A 17,698-nucleotide genomic window follows, 5' to 3' on the forward strand; every position below is an offset into this window, starting at 1 on the left:
GTGGATTGCAAGATACGGATACGGGCTTTGTCACTAAGGATGTGTTGCCCGTATTCCTCCATGTAGCTGAGGACTTGGGTTAGGAAAAACCCCAAGCGTGTCAGCTCCCCCTTGAATTTCATGTCCAGCGGCGTGAGTCTTTGAATGGATCGGTGCCTTCACCATTGGTGGTATTGTCTTCCAATTGGATCGCCATTTGCAGGTTGGCAGGGAGTGGGGGCTGCTGAAGTGGTCGCTACTGGATCAGCAGATGTCCCCAGGACTGCAGGTTTTAATTCTCCCTCAGTGTCCCTCCAGCTGCAGCTCTAGGTGCTGGTACGGCCGCGGGGCTCAGAATTCTCCTCCCCTAGGGAGCCAAGGGTTCTTTTCATCAGGTTGATAGCTTTCTCTAGGATCCAGTTCAAGTGCTGTGCCCAACTTCCTTCCTCTTCGCTCACGTACAGGGATTTCTCCATCTCCTGCTTCCATTCTGGTTGGTTGGCCCCCCATCTCAGGGTCACCTTTCTTGATCTCTTTTCCCACTCGCCTTTCTTTCCAACGCCCATTGACCACCGAGATTTGTGGTTACGTGTCTCCATCACCTCTTCTCCTGAGGAGTATGACATTTCAGATCCCAACAGCTAGCAGGTTTTCGGTTGGAGGAAAGGCTCCCTCTCCATGGGGTTTTCTCCCTTCACTGCCTCGTCGTCTGACATTGTATTTTTTGCAAAGTCCCCCGGCAAGTTTCTCCCTTCCAGGTTTACTATTACTGCAGATCCTTTCTAATGTAAGGACCCACTTCAATCTACATCTTAAGAAAGCAGAACTCTTGGAAACGGTTTCTTCCAACAGGAACTTTTATTAAAAGAAACTGATAGCAGGCATGATAGACAGGATCTGAGGGGTTCCCTTATACATCGATGTTTTAAAGTGTCCTTAAGCGAACTCCTCCCCACATTCCTTCCGGCCGACTCAGGCCGGCAATTCTCTAGGTGTTATGTCCTGGGCCTGCTGAGTCATTCAGCAGGTGCAGGAAGCTGCAGAAAGGCCCAGGCAGACCACGTGAATCCCCAGGACCAGACAGGCTGTCTCCCGCCTTGCGCACATGCGCAAGGCAGGAGAAATGCCTTGCATTGATTGGCTGATACTGTCCCTGCAAAGGGGTATAAGAGGAATCCGCACCATTTTGTTATTGGTTCTGTTGTGAATTGAATAAAGACAAGACTGTTTGTTACTCCTGCCTTGTCTCAATGCCTTTTACTTGGAAACAGAACATTGGCAACGAAGGTGGGATGTGCTGCAAAGGAAACAATGAAAGAAGATAGGGTGACTCACCTGAAGCGCTGGGAAGTTCGGCGTCCGGAGAGTGCGACTCTGCCTGCCAGTAAGAGAACGCTGGAGGAGAGCTTGGCAAAAGGGACCCCTTCTCAACATTTGCAGCACGAGGCATTGACGAGGCTACCCAGGCAGTAACAATGTCCAAACTAGGCTGTCTCTCTGAATTTGACACAGCTCATCCAGAACGCTGGAGTTCTTATGTGGCCCGGGTAGAGAACTACTTTCGGGTAAACCAAATCCAAGAAGATAGTCTTAAAGCTGCTACACTACTGTGTGTCTGTGGGCAAGAGACTTCCAATATTGCAGAGAATCTGGTCGTCCCAGCACCACTTGAATCAATTGCTTATGCTGAGCTGAAAAGAATGCTGCGAGAACATTTTGAACCGAAGCTTTCAGTGATTGCATGGTGCCAGCATTTGAGCAGAGGGACCAGAGGCCTGGTGAGTCTGCTGCATTACGACAAGCAGCTAGGCCATGCGAATTCAAGGATCTGGAAGAGAGACTTCGGGATCGTTTAGTTTGTGGACTGAGAAGTCATGAGCTGCAACAGAAGATCTTTGCAAGGGAAGACATTTCTTTCCAAGATGCCTTGAGACAAATTGCAGCCAAAGAAGTGGCGGGCGGAGCTGTGAATGCCTCGCGGCTCGCCAAGAACCCTCCAACTTCGATCTCCGTCCATCAAGAGGTCGCTCGAGAAGAATCCGAACAGGATCCAGAGATGGAGTTGGACCGACTACAGCAGCCAGTGGAGAGAAGGCCTCAAGAGCCCAGAGACAAGGCAACCTCATTCCCTCGGTGTTTCGGATGTGGAGACGCCACAAGTGCTCCGATTGCCATTTCCGCTCCACCATTTGCCGGGCATGTGGTAGGCAAGGCCACATTGCCTCCGTCTGTTTGGGTCGCCAGAAGGACTGGTCTTCGGAAGAATTGCTTCAGAAAGGTACCAGGGTCTCCAGTCAGAACAGGGTGGGTTTTTACGCATCCCATAGAAGCATTTTTAAAACTGGGGCCCATAGGCCACTTAGGAAGAAGCTTCACATTGATGTGAAGTTGCAAGGGGTTCCCTTATTGATGGAGTTGGACACAGGGTCCACTTTATCGATCATTTCCCAAGACACTTTCAAAAAGATTTGTTGTAAAAGTGGCCTACGAGTTAAACTCAGGCCTTCGAATTTAATTCTTACTGACTTCCAGAATTCCCGAGTCAGCGTGAAGGGGGAGGCCATGCTCAAGGTGCAGCGTAGGAATTTTGAAGGGTTGCTAGATGTGGTGGTAGTTGGGGGTGATTGCACGAGTCTTATTGGACTCGATTGGTTCAAAGCCCTTGGAATCCAAGTGACTGGACTTCACAGTTTGCAAATGACAGGCCTTACAGAAGTTTGCAAGGAGTTTGCTGATGTGTTCAGTTCAGAGCTTGGCTCATACAAGGGGCCTCCCATTGCTTTACGTTTGGATCCAGCAATCACACCCACTAGGATTAAGCCCAGACGGGTGCCCTTCGCGTTGAAGAACAAGATTAATGCAGAGCTGGACAAGCTGCTCCAGCAGGGCATTTTAGAGCCTGGGGACAGCAGTCCATGGGAAACCCCCATAGTCACGCCACTGAAGGCCAATGGAGAAGTACGAATTTGTGTGGACTATAAGTATACACTTAACAAAGCATTGCAGCAGCACTCGTACCCAGTTCCAGTGGTGAGCCACATTCTGGCCTCCCTCAAAGGAGGCCGTGTTTTTGCGAAACTTGACTTGGCTCAGGCTTATCGACAATTACCAGTTCATGAGGCAACGGCAGAGGCCGAAACAATTGTAACGCACCGGGGAGCATTTAAAGTTAAAAGGCTGCAGTTTGGGGTTAATGTAGCCCCTGGGATCTTCCAGAGTGTGATGGAGCGAACGCTTCACAATATTCCAGGTGTTTGCCCGTACTTTGATGATGTCCTCATTGCTGAGGAATCATCTGAAAATCTGGCTGAAAGGCTTAGAGCTGTCTTGCTGCGTTTCCGCCAAGCGGGGCTGAAACTAAAGCAAGACAAATGTAAGTTTGGAGTCACTTCCACAGTGTTTCTGGGGTTCCGTATTGATGCTGAAGGCATCCATCCTGCTGAATCTAAGCTTAAAGCAATTCAGCAGGCCCCAAGTCCCAAGTCCAAAAAGCGAACTTCAGGCTTTTCTGGGACTGTTAAACTTTTACCATTCATTCCTCCCTCACAAGGCTGCAGTGGCTGAGCCGTTACCCGGCTCTTGGATAAACAGGCTCCATGGCTGTGGACAAAAGTCCACGAAAGGAGTTTTGCAGAGGTCAAGGCCTTGCTATCTTCAAATGCAGTTCTAGCACATTTCAATGAGCATTTGCCTGTATGCATAGCCTATGATGCATCCCCTTATGGGATTGGGGCTGTGTTGAGTCACTTGAAGGCTGATGGGACACAAGTCCCTGTAGCCTACTATTCTAGGACCCTATCATCTGCTGAACGTAATTACACACAGATAGATAGGGAACCCTTGGCCATAGTGGCTGGCATAAAAAAGTTCCATGACTTTTTATATGGCTGCCATTTCACAGTCTTTACAGACCATAAGCCACTGCTGGGGTTGTTTACAACCAACAAGCAAACCCCACAGATCATCTCTCCTAGAATGCTGAGATGGTCAATTTTCCTTTCTGCATATGACTACACACTGGTTCACAAACCAGGCAAAGAAATGGGCCATGCAGATGGCCTCAGCAGATTACCTCTACAGCTAGTGGAGTCAGATCCTGCTCCAGCTCACCACATACTTTCCATTCAGGAGTTGCCTGAGTTTCCCCTCAATGCTAGGGATGTGGCTGCAGAAACAGCCACTGATCTCATGCTAACACGCGTACTGACATGGGTGCTGTCAGGGTGGCCTGACATGTGTCTTGGCACAGAGTTCCAGAGTTTCTGGAAGAGGAAGCACGAGCTATCCACCTTCAAGGGTTGTGTCCTCTGGGGTAGTAGGGTAGTGATCCCAACCTCATTGAGGACTAAAGTCTTTCTCTCTCTGCATGAGGGACATCCGGTATAGTCCGGATGAAGGTGCTTGCGTGCAGCCATCTTTGGTGGCCTGGGCTTGATCAAGAGATCGAGGCCCAGGTCCACGGGTGTACTGTTTGCCAACAGTCCAGGCCTGAAATGCCTCAGGCTCCTGTACATAGGTGGGAGGTGACACACGTCCCTTGGTCGAGGGTTCATATCGACTACGCTGGGCCCTTTCAGGGGCAATTCTTCCTCCTCCTCGTGGACAGCCATTCCAAGTGACTAGAGGTCATTCCAGTCTCCTCCACTACTACTGCCAGGACCATCCAGGTGTTGAGAGGGATCTTCGCTTCTCATGGACTTCCAGATGTCCTTGTCTCCAACAACGAACCCCAATTCATTTCTTTTGAGTTTCAGACTTTTCTACAGGCCAACATGATCCATCATGCCACTTCAGCACTGTTTCATCCTGCATCCAACGGACAAGCTGAGCATATGGTGCACACAACCAAGGATGCTTTAAAGAGGATCACTCATGGCAATTGGCATGACAGGTTAGCTGACTTTTTTCTTTGCCACCACACCTTGCACAGCCACTGGGAAGAGCCCAGCTGAACTCCACTGGGGTCGCAGACTCATTACTAAACTGGACAGGTTGCACCCAGACTGGGTGGCTTCCCAGGTGTCACAGCCGCGGGCACCTAGGAGACTACAGGTGGGCGATCCGGTCTGGGCAAGGAACTATGGACCTGGACATCTCTGGGTGACAGCAGTGGTATGCAAGGTCTCTGGGCCGCTGTCATACGAAGTGGCCTTGGATGATGGTCGGGTGATCCATTGACACATCGACCAACTGTGTTGGAGGCTTCCCAGCCACACTTCCGCTCCTGGCTCTGCTCTCGGGGGGGGAGGAGGACCCCAATTACGATTGTGGACCACAGTCTCTCCGCGAAAGCGGAACTTCCCAGGCACCATTAGAGGGTCTTGCCATGGAGGCGGCTCCTGACTCTGGCACTTCTGGCCCTGGCACCGGGTCCATGGGACATTGCTCGTAACCGGCTTTTCAGGCCAATCCATCTGCTGGTCTTGGGCTCATGGGACAGTGCTCCCAAGAGGGGTCCATTGTAGACTTGGGGAATTCCACCCCACCAATTGACTTGAGGAATTCCACCCCACCAAGGAACTCTGGCCTGGGTTTAGAGGATCCAGCCAGTCAGCATGGGAGGTCGCCTGAGTCTAGGGGGCATCAAAGTCCTGGCCTGATGAGCCTGGCAGGCGAGTTTGCAGGCCAGGCAATCACAACCGCTCCAAGAAGGTTGGAGACTCCTGTCAGTAGGTGGGCAGGTGTAAGGGTAATTAGAAATCAGAACATGCTCAAAAGAACAAATGACTGATTTATAGTAATGCAAAATAGTAAGTATTACTGTGTTATGCATAAGGGAGTGACAAGGTATTAGATTTGTAGTATTGTAAAATATTAAGTACTATGTTTTGATCCAAGAGGGGAGGGGTGTTATGTCCTGAGCCTGCTGAGTCATTCAGCAGGTGCAGGAAGCTGCAGAAAGGTCCAGGCAGACCACGTGAATGCCCGGGACCAGACAGGCTGTCTCTCACCTTGCGCGCATGCGCAAGGCAGGAGAAATGCCTTGCATTGATTGGCTGATACTGTCCCTGCAAAGGGGTATAAGAGGAATCCACGCCATTTTGTTTTTGGTTCTGTTGTGAATTGAATAAAGACAAGACTGTTTGTTACTCCTGCCTCGTCTCAATGCCTTTTACTTGGAAACAGAACACTAGGTGTTAAACCCATGAAAGATAACATCAAACCGGCTCCACGATCATCCACCAGCTCTTCAGAGTTTATCTTGACAACGGAGAAATAAACCAGATTCTGGAGGTTTGTGTCTTTTCACCCCTCTTTTTAGTTGCCCGGTAAGAAAGAGAAGTTCAGAGGGACATAGGATAAGAGTCAAATGGTTCCATTGTAATGGTTAGTAGAGGCGAATAAACAAAAGGTTACTTTGTAGTGAATGGAGGAAGTGAAAGTAATAAAACCCCTCTGCATGTTCCCCCTCTCCCTTGGGAGTATGGCAGGACCCAGGAAATAGTAATAATTGGTTTTAGATTAGTGGAGATAGATAGAAAGGAAATATAACTGGATCCTGACAGCAAGGTTTTACACCTGGGCAGGAAAAACCAAAGATATAAGTACAGATTAGGTGAGACCTGACTCAAAAACAATAACTGTGAGAGGGACCTTGGACTTCTAGTGGACGATCACTCGACTATGAGCCTGCAATGTGCAGCAGCCACCAAAAAAGCTAATATAATCCTGGGTTGCATAAATAGAGGCATAGAATCAAGATCATGTGAAGTATTAGTACCGCTTTATAAAACCCTAGTGAGACCACACCTGGAATACTGCAATCAATTTTGATCACCATACTACAAAAAAGATGTTGAGACCTTGGAAAAAGTTCAGAGAATAGCAACTAAGATGATCCAAGACCTGGAGATTAAAACATATGAAGAACGGCTGCAGGACTTGGGTTTGGCTAGTGTAAAGAAAAGAAGAAATAGGGGTGACATGATAGCAGTATTCCAGTATTTGAGAGGCTGCCACAAAGAAGAGGGGGTCAATTTATTTTCCAAAGCATCAGAGGGCAGGACAAGAAACAATGGATGGAAACTAATCAAGGAGAGAAGCAAACTGGAATTAAGGGGAAACTTCCTAACAGCAAGGACAATTAACCAGTCAAACAGCTTGCCTGCAGATGTTGTGGGCTTTTAAGAAAAGACTGGATAGTCACTTGTCTGAGATGGTATAGGTTCTCCTGCTTGAGTGGGGGCTGGACTAGAAGACCTCCAAGGTCCCTTCCAGCTCTATTCTGATTCTGATTATGGAGTACATTATGACTAGAATTAAAGGAAGTTCTCTATTGCTGTTTTTTCCAGGTCTTTTAAAGCTATTGATTCAATGCTATGTCTTACATCTAGTATGATTTAATTTTATTTTAAAACTATTTTATCTTGGAAAGTGCCCAGAATTGGCAGCATATACATTTTCTAAAACAACAACAACAAGCGAATAATCTGAATACCAAAATAGAATAGAATAGAGCTGGAAGGGACCTTGGAGGCCTTCTATTCCAGCCCCCTGATCCCAAACTTGTTGGTGCCTAAGATGGAAATTCCCAGTAGTGTCTTTGTGACAATAAAACATTAATTATCATTGAAATTATTAACATTTTATTTGTCTATTTGATCCATTGCCTGGGCATGGCTACTTCTCCTGTCTTAAGACCAGCTATGGTTTATTTGTATATTTTTTCAGGAAAGGGTTATGATGTATAGGAGAGAATTTTCCTGGAAAAACAAATGCTTCTTCACTGTCCCAAGAGCAGGGTGAACTAGGACAGGCATGTAGGACTCCATTCCTATCTATTTTTCATACAGTGGGAATAGGAGGAGCTGAGGTCTTTGCAGTTACAATAAATTCTGGAATGAGATCATGGTAGGAAAGATCCCCCCCCCTTTCTCCTCATTCCATTGGAATGGTGATATTGAAACTTTCTAGCTTTTCTTAATTAAAATTTGAAAACAAGCCAAATAAGACTATTTGGGAGTGGCTAGGCACTCTGGCCAAAATAGGGGATTAGTTGAAGGGGAAAAAAACCACGTCTGCAGTGAAAAGAAGCAGAGTTCATGGACAGCAGTGAGTGGAGAGGGTTGTGTCCCAAAAACAGAGGGTGGCTTTTGAAGGAGATGATGCAGATGCAATCAACTTAATGAGAATCAGAAAATAAATGAATGGATAGAAGAGAAGGATGGAAAGGAATGCAGTGTCATGTTCGACTTAAATTATTTGTTTTCAGATAGAGCAGATGAGCAGCTGAGTGGGGAGATGTTGTACATCATTGAGTGAAAGGGAAGGATATGTAAAATGTATGTAAGGAACTTCCATTTATTTTCTTTCTTTCTCACTTTGCAGGGATGGTGGCCTGTGGAACTCAGATGTTGCTGTGCCTCCTAGCTATTATTGTCCTGCCATCTGGTGAGTAATGTAACACTGACAAAGTACAACTCTTCTTCTGTTCCACCTTAAAATTAGATAGCAGTATATATTTTTTTAAAAAATTACTACTTCCAGAGGCAGGATTTGTAGAATTACTAAACTACAGATTATGGAGCAGCTGTCTTTGTTTTTCTCTTTAGTGAAGTTTCTGTGGTAGGAAAAATGATGGATTGAAAGACTGGAAAATTCATGTGGGCTGTAATATCATCTCACCACTTCCCTGCACAAAATGTGAAGGAGGCAGAGTATTAACACAGTCTTAGTCTTACTTGCAAGAACCCCGATCTTCCTTAGATATTGTGAGCTTAAAGAGTGTTTGTTCATACCAAACCAAAACCAGAGAAGCCACCAACACCTCAGTGTACTGTGCAAATGAATGATCAGTTACCATTTATTCTGTTAAATACTGAAATGAAACAGTCAGCAGTTATTCAGATTTCAAGAAAAAAGCTCTCTGTATTATTTGCATCTTGCAAGTGATACACATTAATTTCTCCCAACAGATTCTGTAGGGAAAAGGAATCTAGCAGGCACTAATTGTGGTCCTGTATGACTGTGAACTTGTATCTGTAAATTATAACTGTGGCTGATTCACAAGTTATGTTTGTCATAATGTGCCTTGTTTGATATGGCTAGTATTTTGTGTGAACCATGATATTGTGATTTGTAAAGCATGTTTAATGCACTAACAAGCATGTTATCCCAATGGTAGGTTATTCAAGAAATCATGGTAAATAAACCATGGTTTAATATAATGTGTAAATCCTCTGAGACCACTCATGCTGCATGGTCTTGGAAATTAATCTGATTAAATTCATAGACCTACTTTAAATTAACTGTATATGAGTGTTCAGTATAATATTTATTTTAAGACTTTTTTTCTAAGGAATCATTGGAAGGCTGGGAATTTCTAATAAAAATGCTTAGATTTATCACTGAGTAAAACTTCAATTATTCCTTCAAGGATATAGAACAATTAAACTGATATAAAACAGTATATAGCTGTGGTTTGTGTTTGCCAATTCCTGAATTCTCAAACAGAATTCTGCTTTATAATTTCACCCTAAACAGGATGAGTAGTGCTTACACACATGGCCAACAAAATGGCTTTTCTGAGAAGTAATAGTTTCCAGGACATCTTTGCTGAGTCCATTTTGTTGTTGTTGTTGTTGTTGTTGTTGTTGTTGTTGTTGTTGTTTTGGAGCTGAGAGTTCTTTGATGTTTTTAATAAATGTTTATTTTTAAAAGTGTAGATGTTGACATTTGAGCTGGGAAAAAAGCACACTGGAAGATAGTCCAAAGAAATTATAGCACTCCAGAAGCTACAAGCATGTTTCTATCTGCCAAATATGAAAATTTCTGATTGCTCCCTCCTCTGCTTATATTCAGTATTAATTTAGCTACAAGAAGAATATGAGCAGAATCATCTAATACAGAATTGTGCTAATTTTGATTAGAGAAATTTACTCTCATAAGAATATGGCCATCAAACATTTACCAACAAGAAAATTATGTCTTTTGCCATCATTATATCTTGGGGTCATAATACTTGACCATTTTCCTTCTTTTGCAAATAGCGAAGAGTAGAGAAAACTAACATATCTTTCCACTGTGCCTTTCCCCTCATAAAATTAGCAAACTCATCCTCCGCTCACAGATATTTTAATGTAAAGGAAAAATAAATTATAAGATCCAACCCAGTCATCTATGTCACGTCTAGCTTTAACTATCATATTTTCTAGGTATTTTTTAATAGATGTTGCGCCTCGCAGCTCCCCAATGTTTACCATAAAAGTTAAACCATACAAAATGGAAACCAATAATGGGATTACTATGGCTAACAGCCTGAAAATGTAGTTCCATCACCCAACAAGTTGGGGAAAGAACCATGATTTTTTTGTAACAGAAAATAACTTTTCTTCTTTCTTTTTAGAGTGGCTTTTGATGGGAGTTGTTGCTCAAACAACAGCAGGTACATTTTGACTGGTTTTGTACTAATGCTTAAGTTAATGTGTAACTGTATGGAAATTCCGATCTAATTTCTTACATATTATCCTCTTTGATATAATGTATATAGTGTGATATAGTGCCTAAGGCATCAGGCTAGAAATCCAGAGACTAGGATTTCAAGTCCTGCTGTAGACACAAATCCAGCTGGGTGATCATAAGCCAGTCACTAACTCAGCCGCAGGAAAGAGGCAATGGCAAACCATTTCTGAAAAACTTTGAGAAATATATTTTAAAAAGCGATTCACTGAATCCTTCATTCTGAAAAATTATGGTTTGGTCTTCAGTGTAAATCCATTGCTTTGTTCAGAGCTGTGAATTCGACATAGGGGCAGCTTCTCTATATTTTCTTGTACTATCCATTCTTTTTCTTACGCTTCATACAGTTGGAGGTGTGAACTGAAGTTGGTCAAACTGTTAAAGATGAAAGCTTTTCCTTATCAATGGAATTTTTTGGCTGAAAATTGCTACTAAATTTCTAATTTCAATCAGGCTTAGCTGTAGGATGATCTAATTTTTTCTCTCCAGGTTTTATAATTCATTTCTTAATCCACTTTATCCTCTTGTAACTGCACCGCATAGCTTAATGATTCAAGTGATTAAAAGCTTTGCTCTCTTTTTCATTTTTCTAAATTATTATTCACAAATTGTGATTGAGGTGACTGAGGGAGCCGATGCCATTTTTTCAGCAGCCCACCCCAGGCATATTTGCAATACAAATCTTTATATCACTTATATCATAGCGTCCTCCAAAGGATCTTGGCAAACATGGTTTGGAGAAGATCTCAATTCCATTCTTGTTCCACTCTTTTTTTTCTTTTCATTCCTTGCTTTCAAGTTGTCTTTATTTATTCTATTTTTCTCAGTCAGACCAGAAGTCACTTGCAATACAAAAGCACAAATTTTCTAGATGTATTTCAGAATAAAAAAGTAGAGCTTTCCTAAGGGCAACAAAATGAGAATGGGAATAAGAATTCATCAGCACATATGACTTATCTCTAAATGTGCTAACACACTAATCAGATATGCATTGCTGTCACTGCTGCATTATTGCATACTGTGCAACAGATGACTCCAAGCCCATTGCCTCTTGTTTCAGGGCCTCTGGAATCACCCACAGATCCAGGCAATGACTTAGGTGAGTTGTTCCTACTTTTTTCTATATCTATGCTAAGTATCCGGGCTGACTCACATACTGCATTTACTACATGTATGGCTTTTCAAAGTGTGCAGATTAACAGAATCACAGAATAACGAAGTTGGAAGGGTTCTTGAACGTCTTCTAGTCCAACCCCCTGCACAAGCAGGAGACCCTATACTATTCCAGACAAGTGGCTGTCCACTTTTCTCAGAAAGATAGGCAAAAGCTAAAGCTCCCTCCCACTTCACCACACTGCCATCCCATAGCATCTGTCACTTTTAGTCAGTCAGAACCTGAAACAAATTTTAATAAATACAGTAGTTAAACCTGCTGTCCTGTCCTAAACCTGTCAACTCTCACTTTGCCCTGCCCCAGTGCATAATAAGGAAGAATAACTGTAGGATGCTTTCCTGCTGCCTGGTGTTGTCTACTGGGAGAAGAGGAACAAAGCAGGGGAACCCATCCATTCACATTTAAGTTATGAATTTGCACTTTGAACATGAAATGTTATTTCCACATTTGAAATTAAAACTTTTAGAATGTGTTATCTCTATGGTATACAAATATAGTAACCATTGAATATTCTGTGAAATCACCTTAAAATATAATATATAGCCCAGCTGTTACAAGCAAGATTCTAGATTTAACTGTCTAGTCTCCCTCAAAATTAGATCCATTGCTGGTGATATTATGGATGCATCCACCGGGTTCATGAGCTGACATATTTGAATTTTATATCAATATGAACTTAATTTTATAATTTTTCCTCTTTTGTCCAGTTGATAGTGGTCCAACAACATCTCCTGGTAAGTTTAGTTTTACCGCTCTCTTCCATCTCTCTTCCATCAAAGTCATATGATTTCTTTTCTAAAGCTGAAGTTTTATAACCAAGAGCTTGCCTTTGATGTTTTTGATATTTGCACCTTTTTGGAGGCTTAGGAGAATTCAATGAATTAAAAAAAACCTCTGGGTGTTTAGAAGACAAGAAAATTTACCTATATATGTCTGTCTGTCTGCCTGCCTGCCTGCCTGCCTGCCTGCCTGCCTGCTGTCTGTTCACCTGCCTGCCTGCCTGCTTATCTCTTATGGCCACCCATCGCAACAAGTAACTCTGGGCAGTTTCTTGAACAAGCTCTATAAACAATTTGTGGTGATTCAAACATTTAATTCATCTACCTTTTCTAAAAGAAACATATCATTTACTAGCTATGCTTATAATATTTTTGTTACATAAAATTACTATTACATAAAAATAAGGGCAGTATGTTCTGATGCCTAAGAATGGTTAAGAATGGCAACAATATCTCTGTAGGATCAATTTGGGGTGATGGGAGTGAGATTTTATTTTAACTCTCACTAAAATTAGTTTGGAACAAAATTTGCCACTTCTTTCCAAATACATTACAAATACATTACCAACAGGAAGGGCTTCTAGCAGGGGATGGGCTATACCTAACAAGGACTAAGAGGAATATGTTTGGAAAACATCTGGCTGGGCTTATCTGAAGGGCTTTAAACTAAAACTGTATAGGGAAGGAGAGCAATTTATAGGATCAAACCCAAAGGATAAATCTCACTATAGCTAATCAGACAATGAAGAAGGGAGAGATAAGAAAGAAGAGGTGAGAGGTTCAGTATAATAAGGTCTCCTGCCCTGGGCAGTGGGTTGGACTAGAACAGGAGTCCACAACCCCCAGTCTGTGGACTGCTACCAGTCTGCAGCCTGTTGGGAACAAGGCTGCGCAAGTGGTGAGTGTGTGAATCTTCATTTGTGCATGCCCAGGATCTAGATTGCGTACATAAAACCATCCCACCCACCCTGCTGCTGGTCTCCAAGTTCCTTTACAGCCCTATGATTCTATGAACCCAGGGAGAGATTAGGAAGGATAACATAGAGGGAAATTCTAGAGCAGGGCTCCCCAACCCCTGGTCTGTAAACCAGCACTGGTCCATGACTTGCAAGCGAACAGGCCACATAAACAAGTGAAGCAGCACAAGAAACCATGCCGTCTCCTGCCCATGGAAAAACCTCTCTCCATGGAAGCGGTCCCTGGTGCCCAAAAGGTTGGGGGCCGCTGTTCTAGTGGGAAAAACAGTTCAGGATGCATGGAAAACTCTGAAAAATGAGCTATTAAAGGTCTCCCCCCCCCAAAAAAAATCCACATAGAAAAAAACCCAAGAGACTCCAGACAAAACCAGCATGGTTTCACCCACAGCTCACTAACAAACTGAGGAACAAATAGGACAAGTATAAAAACATAGAAAGAGAGGCGCATAACTACAATAAAATACTAGCAAATATCCCAAAACTGCAGGGATGAATTTAGGAAACCTAAGGCCCAGGATGAATTAATTGCAACAAATGCCAAAAATATCAAAAAGATTTTTTTCAATATATAAGGAACAAGAAGAAAGTCAAGGAAATGATCTGCCCATTAATGGCAGAACTGCTTAATACCTTTTTTGCCTCTGTCATCATGCAAAAAAAAAATAGCCCAACCTATCAAAAACAGCACCATGGGATACAGAATAGGATATATATGCAGATATATATAGGCAAGGGATTGGTAAGAGAACACTTATCCACATTGGACAAGTTCAAATCGCTGGGAGCAGATGGTTTACATCCCAGGGTTCTGAAAGAGCTGGCAAATATGATTTCAGAACCACTGAATTAAATCTTTTAAAAGGAATGTCTTGGAGCACAGGAGAACTGTGAGAGGACTGGAAAAGAGCTAATGTGGTTCTAATCTTCAAAAAGATGAAAAAAATGGAGCATCTAGAAATGAACAAGATGATTCCTAGAAGGGTTTTGTTTTGTTATGTGTTTGTTAAAAACAGATCACACCAGACAAACCTTATTGCCTCCTTTGATAAAGTCACTAAATCAGTGAAATCCTGTGGATGTATTATATCTAGACTTCAGTAAGGCATTTACAAAGTAGGCCACAATCTATTTCTTGGTAAGGTAGAACAGTATGCGGTAGATAGTACCATCATAAGATAGATTCACAGTTGGCTGACCAACCACACTCAATGTGTCAATGGAATCACATCTACATAGAGGGAAGTATGCGGCGGGGGGGGTGTACCTTAAGGTTCTGTTTCGGGGACAATGCTCATTATTTATGATATAGATGTGGGGATAGCAGAAGAGCTCATCAAATGTATAGATGACACCAAGTTGGGGGGAATTGCTAACACTTTGGGAGATAGAATGAAGATTCAGAGGGGTCTTGACATCTTGAGCATTGGACCCTAGCTAACAAGATACATTTCAGTGGTGAGGAAAGTAAGGTCCTACACAATGGCAGGAAAACCAGATGCACATGTATAGAATACAAGGTACTTGGCTCAACAGCAGTAACTGTGAGGGATTTAGCTATCATAGTGGACAACTACTTAAGTATGAAGTATGCAGCAGTGTGCTGCAGCTGTAATATAGTGCAGTATAAGGCCACACTTGGTATGCTGTGTCTTGTTCTGCTCATCGTGATACAAAAAAGATGCTGAGGCCCTAGAAAGACAGCAGAGAAGAGCAAACAAAGATGATACAAAAAGGGAACTAGGTATGTTGAGCCTATAGAAGAGTATGCTTAGGGGTGATGATAGCCATCTTCCAATACTTGAAGGATATCACAGGAAAATTGATTTATTGTCCAAAGCATTTGAGGGCAGGATAAGAAGTAGTGAGTGGAAGCTAAGGTGAATTTTTCTGACAGTGAGAACAATTAGTCAGTGGAATGACTTGCCTCCTGGAATTTTGGAAGCACCATTGCTGATGGTTTTTTTTAAAAAAGATTGGATTACCATTTGTTTTGGATGGAATAAGGATTCTGTCTTGGGCAAGGGGTTGGACTAGAAACCTTCCAGTGTCACTTTCAGTCTAACAATTCTATGGTTCTAAGCTACTGTTTCACCACATCTTCTGAAAGCATTTTTCATCTCAACTAAGCAAGCATGGCAAGAGGGATTCCCTATTACCATTTGCTCTTCCATTTCCTCTTCCAAACGTCAGCCTAGGCAGTCCTACCTCTGCATCCTTCCAACGCAGCAGCCCTCCCCAGCGACCTGCCCCAAATGGAGGACTTGTGGAAGACCTGATCAGCATCCCTCCCCAGTGAGATAAGCACCCTCCCACCTCCTGCTAGCCCAGCAGCCCTTCCCAGCAGCCTGCCTGAGGCAGAGGACAAAAGGCCTGGAGCAACCCATTCAACAAAGGGAACTGTTGGCTGTGAGAAATTGGTAGTGGCAGAATCGGTGGAGAGGAGAATCGCAGCAGCAGACATGGGCAGCACAGCAGCAGAGGAGCATTTGAGTTAGAAAGTTCTGTTGTCTAAAGCTGAGTGGCAGGTTGAGCAGAGCAGACCAAACAGCAGAGCTGAGACAACTGGAGAGCTGAACAGCAGGAGGAGCTGACCAGAGCAGAGACAAGGCTGAAAAGACCCAGGCACCAAAAGACAAAATGGAGCTGGTGGAGAAAATGACAAGTGGCTGGGTTAGCAAATGATGGAAATGAAGGCAACAAATTAAGCCTGAGGTCCCAATAGGCAGGAAGGGAAGACCCCAGTAGAGAATAAAAATAAATACAAGGCACAAAACAGAAAATAAAAGATAAATAAATAGGCAAATAATGATAAGAGTGGAACATTAGAAATCAAGGAAGTACAGGATTAATAAAAATCAAACAAATAAATAAGGCAAATCTTAAATAAATAATATGGTAGGGAGGAATAGGAGCTCAAAAATTTAAAAAATATAGCAAAGAAAAGGATAAATAAAACTAACTAAACATAATAGTAAGCAAATTAAATAAATAACAAGATAGAAAAATGAGCAGAAAAAAAAGCAGAAAAAAGGATTTTTAAAAAAGGGATAATTACCTAAAACACATAAGATAGAAACAAGACTAAGAGCAAAGCACTATACCTCCATCAACAAAAAGGAGGGATTTTCAAATATCAATTTTTTATACTTTAAATCTTTTAAATTTTGAAAACTTTAAATAAACTAATACATTTTTAAATTTTTAAGTTAAAATTTTCTTCTGAAAAACTGGAAAAATCTTCCACATCCTTAAATGAACTACCAAAAGGAAATATTTTTAGACTATTTTTTCTCTTTCTTCAAATATATATTGAGATAAAATCTCCTACTTTTACATATTTTTTTTAATCCTTAAAAGAACCAGCAAAAAGAAACACTCATGGAACAGGTGACTACTATTGTGGTATGCAATATATGTATATGCTTATGCCCTCAAAACACCCAAATTATACATGTACTAAATGTAAACTATGTGAACTACTAGAAGAAAAAGTAAAGGATCTAGCCAAATTGTAACCTATGCAAAAAAAAAAACTATACCCAAATCAAACCAAATAATGAACAAATAACTCCCAGAGGATTTGACCCTGCAGATAAACCCTTGGAAGAAGACAAATGGAGACATGTCACACATAGAAGGAAACATAATAATCAAAGAAAGAAGCAATATGCATCTATCAAACCACTACTGCCCAATCTAACCCATCCAGAAGCAACCCCATTAAAACTGAGCAATCGATTTCTCCCCCTAGATGAAAATAGGAAGATCCACAACCTCCCCTTCAAAGAAAACATGCAGACACCTAGAAAAGAGACATCATCAAATATCTCTTTAAAAAAAATCAAATTATCAAACACATCTGTGATAAACAGAAAAGCACCCCAGACTGCACCCTCCCAAAAAGGAAGGCGAGTGTTGGTGATAGGAGATTCTATTCTCAGAGGAGCAGAACTAGCCATCTGCAGACCAGACATGCAATCTAGGGAGGTATGTTGTCTCCTGGAGCAAAAATCAAAGATGTGGCTGAGAACCTAACCAAATATTTAGACATACAGATTACTACCCTTTTCTCCTCCTTCACATAGGGATGAATAACACAACAAAAAAACTGAGTACAATATTGTAAGATTATGGGGATGTACTCAAGGTCAGATCTGCTGGCCTTGCGCGATTTCCCTCTCGCGCAGGCCTGGCCCAAATCACTGTCGAGGGCCTACCTTAATGAAGGGGTGTGGTGCCCTGAGAGGTGGTGTGCTGCAGTAAATGGGAAAAAACCCAAATTGATTAGATTTTTAGAGGGGTGTTTTGAAAATTTTTTAGGGGGTATGGGG

General features: G+C 42.5%; 1 protein-coding gene across 1 annotated transcript in view; it reads left to right on the forward strand.

Annotated features, from left to right (window-relative positions):
• Positions 1 to 7,998: 7,998 nt before the first annotated feature.
• The window catches only part of MFAP5 (microfibril associated protein 5), a 38,596-nt gene continuing 28,896 nt past the window's right edge, over positions 7,999 to 17,698 (forward strand). The window contains exons 1-5 of the mRNA XM_015817186.1: positions 7,999 to 8,031; positions 8,308 to 8,370; positions 10,325 to 10,363; positions 11,498 to 11,536; positions 12,319 to 12,345. Coding sequence (XP_015672672.1) covers positions 8,022 to 8,031; positions 8,308 to 8,370; positions 10,325 to 10,363; positions 11,498 to 11,536; positions 12,319 to 12,345 — 178 coding nt within the window. The 5' untranslated portion in view covers positions 7,999 to 8,021. The remainder of the gene's footprint in view (positions 8,032 to 8,307; positions 8,371 to 10,324; positions 10,364 to 11,497; positions 11,537 to 12,318; positions 12,346 to 17,698) is intronic.

Source organism: Protobothrops mucrosquamatus, unplaced genomic scaffold (genome assembly GCF_001527695.2).
Source record: "Protobothrops mucrosquamatus isolate PMUCROS unplaced genomic scaffold, P.Mucros_1.0 scaffold_125, whole genome shotgun sequence".
Taxonomy (NCBI): domain Eukaryota; kingdom Metazoa; phylum Chordata; class Lepidosauria; order Squamata; family Viperidae; genus Protobothrops; species Protobothrops mucrosquamatus.